Source organism: Harmonia axyridis, chromosome 6, assembly GCF_914767665.1.
Source record: "Harmonia axyridis chromosome 6, icHarAxyr1.1, whole genome shotgun sequence".
Classification (NCBI taxonomy): domain Eukaryota; kingdom Metazoa; phylum Arthropoda; class Insecta; order Coleoptera; family Coccinellidae; genus Harmonia; species Harmonia axyridis.
The window spans coordinates 13,850,450-13,859,607 of NC_059506.1; the positions used below are offsets into that span (position 1 = coordinate 13,850,450).

At 31.1% G+C, this 9,158-nt stretch overlaps 1 protein-coding gene across 1 annotated transcript; it reads right to left on the minus strand.

The window, feature by feature from the left end:
• Positions 1–8,670: 8,670 nt before the first annotated feature.
• LOC123682822 (histone H2A) lies at positions 8,671–9,158 on the minus strand. Its single transcript, XM_045621627.1, has one exon. The coding sequence runs from the start codon at positions 9,135–9,137 to the stop codon at positions 8,763–8,765; it is 375 nt and encodes a 124-aa protein (XP_045477583.1). The 5' UTR covers positions 9,138–9,158; the 3' UTR covers positions 8,671–8,762.

Sequence of the window (9,158 nt, forward strand, 5' to 3'; positions counted from 1 at the left end):
GTCCACCTCTTCCAATCCAAATTATTATTAATTATTGAACTATTATTAATTTTAAAAATATGAAAAATGTTGTTCGCCCTGTATCTTCGAAACAAAGAGGTTTTTCAAAAATCATCCAAGGACAAAACATGCTTAAAATAGTCCAAGGAACAACCCCCTGAATTTTTGCCGTATGTTTAGGAAACACCCTGTATATCCCGCACCAAGGGCCCTGTGGAGAGGCTATGTTTTCTTACCTGACGCCCATCAGGTAAGTTATAATGTTAACCACAATTTTAGACTTTAGTATCATTTTCATATGTTTCGCTGTCGCTTATACAGTCCACCATTTCTCCACTAATTTAATGAACAATCGGACTCGACTTACCTGTTGCAACCTCGTAGTATAGTTATTTTTTATTGAGTTTGATTTCATTATCTTTTACTTTTGTTTTATTTCATTTTCAAAAGATAAAAGCACCAATTAACATAGCCCCATTAGTTGACATAACTATTGAATAATACAAAATAAATAAATTGTAGCTCGAAAGTAACTCCGAAATCCATCGTTGCCACCGGTACGATAATTATCGAATTATACGATAATTTATTCGATTCGATAAATCGAAGTTTGAAGGTCTAGTTAACTAGAATAAGTCCTTTTCTACTGTTCATAGTGGGGGACTGTTTTACAAATTTGTTCATTTTTATTCGAAAATAGACCATTATTCAGAACAACCCATTTCGTAAATTTCTTACCTGATCTCCCACTGTATTATATTATGTCTTTCGACCCGATTATCTCGTCGGTGGGTTGCGATCGACCCGGGTCTAATAGCTACCTAAGCCACTGTATATAATTATGTTTTTGAGATGGAAAACCTTGTTTTTAAAAAAAACTTTATTTACAAGAAAAAGACGAAAGGTACAATCAAAACTATCTGTCATGAACTGATCTATTATTGACTGGTTATTGACTGACTAAAAAACAATGCGTCTGAGAATTTATAACATTACTTATCTCTAATGCAAAATGTGGCGTGATCCTAAGCGTCACACAAAGAATAGCTAAAATAGCAAAATTACATTGTAAGAACAAAGGATGTATTATAGTTACAATAGGCATTCATTCCACCCACATTATCCCGTGTTTGAGATTGATGAGTTAACAATATTCTATCATGAAATATAAAGTAATAAATAAAGATTCGAAAATAGGTCGTATGATCAGAATGGGGTCGTATTATGTAATTCCTCCCCTTCTTGGAAAAAGGTATCACCTTGCTGAGGTGTAGCTTTTAAAGATACATTTTTTCTGAAATATCTACAAGCAAAAGCAATAACAATAATAATTATAAGTATTGTCAAAATAAATGCACATGTTATTCCAATAGGTTGAAGATTCCACTGCTCTAATTTTTCTAAAACGATGTCTGGAATATCTTCATTCTTGATAAGTTCTTCTTGAGAATCATTCTTGATAAAATGGGTCTGCTTGGGTAGAATAATATATTTTTCTTCATTTATGATGGTTAGAGGAAAAATTTCTTTTTGTGAATTACTTATAGTACATTTAGAATGCAACAGGGCCATTGGCGGAATAAAATAATGTTTAATTTGGTGAGGGCATTTCTCTATGACTTTTCTATTGTCTAGAGATAAAATATTTCCATCTTCTAATAATTTCAAATCTGAATAGGGAACTGATGTTGTTCTGGTACAATTTTCTTTATGGGTTTTCAAAACGTTGATGAGGCATCTTGGAGGTTTCTTCATGGATTCTTGATTACATAGGAAGTCCTTTTCAACTGGATGACATTCACTTGTCGACCATTGTAATATTTCTTCTTGAGATAGCAAATAGGAATCGGTGTAAGGAAGGGTTTCATTATTTTGTGATAGGAAGTAAAACTTATACAACTCGTATTCCTTTTCATAAATAGTTGGAATCGATATTAAGAACAATAACATCTTGTTTTTGAAAATAACTTTCGTATAACAAAGTTGATAATAATCCTTCAAATGATGAACAGGGATTATCGTAACATTTTTGATTAATTCAGAAAATTGATTGTGAGGCAGAATAGATTCGTGTAAAAGATGTAATCTAGCAAAACTGACTGCCGTTTGAATTTCATCAATAGTATTTTTAATATCTTTAATTTGAAATGTCATAAGATGCATTTGTTCGACTTCTTGGAGTGCAGGTACAATTTGTAATAATTTCAAATTTTCAGTTATTTTTTGAAATTTATCGTTATATTTGTTCTTTAAGTCATTAACTACAGTAGCAATATTCTTTTGATTCCTCATGAGTATTTTCTCATTTTTCTTTATGCCATCAAAATAATTCTTAAATAATTCCTCATCATCTGAATCTAAAGTTCCGAATAATATCTTTGATATTTTTCCACCGAGATTAATAAGTCCTCTTTTTGTTTTATATTTTCATTTAATAATTCTTCAAGGGCCTTGATATTCAATTCATTGGAATGTCTTAAATATTTAAAATTCGCTGTTTGTGCAAAACCTAGTGGTTCTTTTCTAATATTCTCAATTTCTTTCTGATATTCGCTAATTACTTTTTCAATTTTACTTAAATCAATATGATATATTAATTGCAAATTTCTATTTGTAATAAATGCTCTTCCAAGTTGTATAGGTAAAATATTATTTTCAATAGGAATAATTTCTAAGGTAAATGATTCTATGATAATCTCAAGTAGTGTGAGTGTCACGATGAAATAATTCATTTTCAATCTGAAATAAAAATTAAAATTTACTTTTTCCGTTGTTTCAGAATTTTTTTATGATAAATATGTTTATTCTTATAATCTTGTATACGATGTGAATCAATTTCTTTCGCATCTATCTTTTTGAATGCGGGATCAAGTTTTCTTGTAATTGGAGCTTTGATATAGGTCGGGTTTTTATTGAGAGGGTGATCTTCTTTCGCACGTCTCTTATAATTCGTTTTTTCTAATCGATTTAATTGTTTATCTCGTTGTCTTTCTATTTGTTTCGTGATGTCATTCAAATTTTCAATATAATTTTCTATATAATTTTGAACTTGTTCGTTATGCGTACGTTCAATAGGTAATGAGTAATTTAAGTCTGCCTTAATAATTTGCATGGGGGTCATTTCTAAACTTGAGTGATTTGAATTATTATAGCTTAATAAAGCTTGAGCTAATTTATTTTGAAAAGTACTGTTTTTACCTTCAATAGTTCGTAATTGTTCTATAAGCGTTGAATGAAATCGTTCCACTAAAGCATTCGAATTTGGGTTGTAATTTGTAATGTAATGAATTTCGATTTTATGCACTTTACATAGATCTTGTACAACATTATTTTTAAATTCAATTCCGTTGTCACATGTTATTCTATTAGGTATGCCATAATGGCTGAAATAAATTATTAATTTATCTACAATTTCTAATCCGTTCTTTTGAAGTAAGGGATAACATTGTCCCAATCTAGAAAATGAATCTATTATACTTAAACAGTATGTTTGACCAAATCGTATTGTATCACAATAAAGATGAGAAAAGGGTTTAGAACCAACAGGATTAGGTTTATATTGTAATTGAATTGGAGTTCTTTCATATTTGCTTTTCTGGCAATATTCACAGGAATTTATATAATTTTGAACATCTTTATTCATATTCGGCCAATAAAATTTCCGTTTCAAACTAATAAGATTTTCTCTTAATCCTCGATGTATCGTTTTGGTTTCATGATACTGAGTGATTCTAAGTTGTCTTTCATCTATGTCTTCAACGTCTTCTAACAAGATTCTTGAAATTTTTAAATCAAAACTCTTATAATCAAATTTCTCTTGCAAAATTCGTATAAGTGGTTTTTCCAATTCTGGTGACTTGAAAAATAATGTATAGGAACTTTTTGGTCTAATATATTCTTTAATAAATTTATATAAATCGCTTCCGATTGAATTTATGGAAACAATAAATCTGAGTTTTTCTCCGAATAGTTTAATTTTTGTAACATTATAATTAGATGCAGTCTTGAATATTATTTGTAAATTAGATGAGTTAATACTTCTTTCTGTATAAGGTATTTCGAAAATTGGATTCTCAATATTGCTATGAATAGTTATATTGTCATGAATAATAACATTTTGAGTTTCGAAGTCAATTATATCATCTTCAATTTCATTAGTAAATTCATCATTATCATTATTTTCGTATTCACTCGCATTTAATAATTCTAAGCATTTATCAAGTTCTTCGTCAGTAACTTGATTAATCACTGAAACTAAATCATCTTCAATACCATTTAAATCTTCAATACCATTAAAATCTTCAATACAATTTAAATCTTTAATTTCATTCAAATCATCTATTTGGGAATTCAATGTTTCAATTTGATTCATTTCATTATCAGATTCTAAAATAATTCTACTCAATGGGTAAGCACATTCTTTATTAGTTGAGAAAAATCGGGAATTGCATACTTGCTTTCTTCTGAATATAGGATCAAGGTTGCGAATAATCGGTGCTTTGATAACAGTTGGGTTTGTATTACAATAGGAGTAATTGAAAGGTTCGTGACCTACGTAACTTGATTGAAATTGTATGGGAGGTCGTTTAAATTTGCTTTTTCGACAAATATCATGGGGAATTTTATGGGAATTCATATCATTCGAATATTCTTTATTTATTTTTGTCCTTAAGTATTTTCGTTTTGGATCACTGGAAATATCCGTATAATTATGATCATTTACATCTTCTATCGATTTATGAATCAAAACATTATCATCTTTTTGTTCAATAGTATTTAATAATTCAGAGGGTTTATCTGATTTTTCTTCCGTGACTTTATTATTTTCAATTTCATTGGTTTCGCTTTTATTGGAATCATTAGTTATATCGCATTTGGAAAATACGTATTCAATGTTATTCATTTCTATAGATTTCGACAATTGACTATTTATTTCCGGTTTGGGATTATTACTGTCAATAGTTTTTTCATTTAATTTTCTAAAATCACTTGCAATATGCAGTTTCTGTTTTTGTGATAAATCTTTCTTTTTAGTTTCTAGATGATTCAGGTCTACTGGTAATTTAATAGGATTTTGATTTGTATTATCTAGCGTATGCTTTATGTCAATTCGTTTTCTAAAGTAGGGTCTCGAAAATTTTGTTTGGAAGTCGAAGGTTTCGAATGAAAATCTCTATTATGATTTTTATTATAAAATCTATCAAAGGATTCATTATTAGGATTTGATCCTATTTGAGTTAATTCTTCAAAAGTAAAATGTGGTTCATTAGAAACGCGTTCATTAAAAAATTTCTTTTGGGGATTCGTTGGGAATTGCGTCGAATAATTTGGACGTTTTTGGGGGTAAACTCTTGTTTGTACTGACATTTTTTCTGGTGGTGTATTAATTCTTTGATTAGGATTTGGTTTGAAAACATTAGTATTAGTATTAGTATGTCCAAAAACTTGTTTGTTTGAGGGATAGTATCTATTCACAGGTCTTTGATTAAACTGAATAGGTTGTGAGGGGAAATTTGAATTTGAATTCGAATTATAATTATTATTCGATCTAAAATGATAATTATTAGGAATATTATTTGATCTATAATTATTTGTTCTCGTGTTGGGATTATTTCTGAAATTATTTTTTTCAGGGCGTGTTTGAAATTTTTGTCTTCTGCTTTTATCAAGTAAATCATATTGAGCTAAATTCGATATATAATCTTTAACTGCATTTACTGTTCCGTCAAAATTCAAAGCATTATTTGTTATTAAATAAGTCCTCAATTCTATTGGGGCATTTGATATAAGAACTGTTTTACAAATCTTTAAAATATTAGTTTTATATAATTGTTTTTCTGGATCTGGCATGGGATCCGCGTCAATTCTATAATTTATTCTTATCTTTAAGGAAATTATCTTATCAATAAAATCTATTATATCTTCATTATGTGATTTATTCAAAAATTGTAATTTGTGTATCAATACATCTAAATTGATTTGATCGCCAAATTTAATCTGTAAGAATCTCTTTAGAGAATTCCAATCATCAGGAATATCGGAAGTTGCTACCTCAGCTAACGCTCTTCCTACTAATTTACTTTTAACAACTGATAAACAATAACTTTTTACTATATTTTGTTCATTTGTGAACATCCTTAAATATTCTTCTGTACTTTTTATAAAAGAATGTAATTCATTCTCCACTCCTGAAAATCTTGGCAAAAGCATCCCGAACTTTTCCGGTAATGTTAAGTTTATATTTTCTAATGCCATTTTTACTGTTTGCGCTTTACGGCCTTTAAAATGTTTTATTGAAGTAATCTTGAATTAAAATTGGTAATCGGTTTTTTAATTGAGTAACCTAGAAAAACTCTTATGTCGGTTTTTTAAAGAAACCTAGGAAAAACTGTTCTACAAGTTTTACACTCAAAACTTTGGGAAAAGGTTGACTATATTTGGGCCAGAATAGGTAAACTGGGAGTCAATTAGAAAGGATTGCTAACCTTTTTTTTGTTTCGTATTCCTTGTAGTGAAGTCGTCTTGGGCGCTACTCCAAAGATCAGGGCTTCTTGGCTTCCTTCTCAGGGTTGCTTCTCACCTTAACAGTTGAAACTGATAGTCGAAAGAAAGTTTTTGTTTTGTCACTTCTACGACCGGCACAATATTTCAGATAATACGTCGCGTTTTTCTCGTCGCGCTATTATTTCCGAAATATTTAAAGAGATCCCATCCTCGTCGCCAATTATGTTTTTGAGATGGAAAACCTTGTTTTTAAAAAAAACTTTATTTACAAGAAAAAGACGAAAGGTACAATCAAAACTATCTGTCATGAACTGATCTATTATTGACTGGTTATTGACTGACTAAAAAACAATGCGTCTGAGAATTTATAACATTACTTATCTCTAATGCAAAATGTGGCGTGATCCTAAGCGTCACACAAAGAATAGCTAAAATAGCAAAATTACATTGTAAGAACAAAGGATGTATTATAGTTACAATAGGCATTCATTCCACCCACATTATCCCGTGTTTGAGATTGATGAGTTAACAATATTCTATCATGAAATATAAAGTAATAAATGAAGATTCGAAAATAGGTCGTATGATCAGAATGGGGTCGTATTATGTAATTATATAGGGTAAATGCACTGGTTAGCCGACCGTCAGTGTCTCTCGACTCGACCATTCCGTGATTTGAGATAAAATAATAATAAAATATATCTTGTAGTGTAAAATATTTCCGCCGTACGTGTTTTCTCGACCATTGCTACCCTTTCAAGATAGTTTGCATAGTAGGGGTATAGGTCAAAGTTTTCGCGCTGAAATAGTATATTGTGCAACAAGTGGGGAAAGTCCAACTTTTCTCGCGAGTTCACACGAGCGAGAAAAGGACTTTCTCCACATGTTGCACACTGTACTTTTCCTACAACTGCACAAATTTCAATAATTCAAGTAATGGACTTGATTCAAATCAAAATGGCCTTCGTTGACAGTATGTGCGAATTTATTGCGTTTCCATAGAAACGACTCAAAAGCCCAATTACATTGGTCTACCAAGCGAGGTGTGGGCAAAGTGCTGTGAGAAATAATATTTCCCACAGTATGAGCAATACATAGTTTTGAAATTGAGTAAGCTATGAAGAATACGCTACTTTTCATAGCAGTTGTGGGAAAATGTATATTATTCGGCAGTCGCGAACTGGTATTGGAAAATTTTTACCTTTTATTTCTCGACCAAAGTGGTCGACAACCAATATGTAATTTCAATAATTGTTTATTTCAACCGATATATTTCTGTTGGATCATGTTCGTTTTTTTTTTTTTGAATATTAGTTTGCGACCACTGAATTAACGTTGAAACATACTTATTCTACCTTTCATTTATTCTCGGTCGAGAACCAATTTGAATGTATAGTATATACAAAGCCACTTGAACTAGTCCATAAAAACGCTCGGCCAGATGTCTCTTTGAAATGGAAACCGCGATCCGCTAAATACCGGGGGTTTATTCGAAAGTATTGTTAGGCAATAAATTCACTGGCCCCAAAGGAATTTCTGGAAACTTGGACAACCCTTGAACATATAATTGAAATATTCTGGCTTCCTCCAAGTGACTTTGGATATACTATACTTAATTCTCGACCACTTGTGGTCGGTGTTTTATATACTCATTAGTTTCTGAAAAGATATTAAGAACAAAATAACCAAATAATATTATTTAATATGAGTTCCTATTTTGAAATACTTATAGAAAATGAAAACTTTTGCAGAATAATTTTTTTACGTTCCCAGTGTTTCTTACTCAATTACCTCATCTGAAATCCATCTGATTGATATAAATATAAAATTTTTAAGTGAAGACGAGAAGCGAGCGGCCACTATTATTAGTGGTCGAAAACAAACAAAAAAATGGTCGAGAACTCTGCGGCATGGTCGTGACCCGAATGTTATTCAGATTTTCTGTTTTCACATTTCGAAGGTTGAATGCGAAGAGAACGTTTAAAATTATATGACAAATTATTTAAAACTAGCCAAAGAATCGATGAACATCAACACCTTTAAAATTTGATTAGTTTATGTGTGAAAAAGTCGTACCCGAAATCGATGTTTTTGTTAATTTGGTCGAAAATCAGAGCATTTACCCTACTTACGAATGTCAGTAGGACCGTGAAATTGTCGCAATTTTATTATACCCAAAGTGATCAGATGATAAAAAAATCTTTTCAATGAGGAAATATTGTGGCCCTGAAAAGGGCCGTTTCACATACAGATTGTATTTATGATTTCTTTTCTGTCTTCTTTGGCAAGAGGACGGCTTGGATATTCGGTAAAACACCACCTTGAGCGATAGTTACTCCCGATAGCAATTTGTTCAACTCTTCGTCGTTTCTGATTGCCAGCTGAAGATGTCTGGGAATAATTCTGGTTTTCTTGTTGTCACGTGCTGCGTTACCGGCCAATTCCAAAACTTCGGCGGCTAGATATTCCATAACAGCGGCTAGATAGACGGGTGCTCCAGCTCCAACTCGTTCAGCATAATTTCCTTTGCGTAATAAACGATGAATACGACCAACTGGAAATTGTAATCCAGCTCGGTTGGAACGAGACTTTGCCTTACCCTTAACTTTTCCACCTTTACCGCGACCAGACATTATAATATAATACGCGAATAT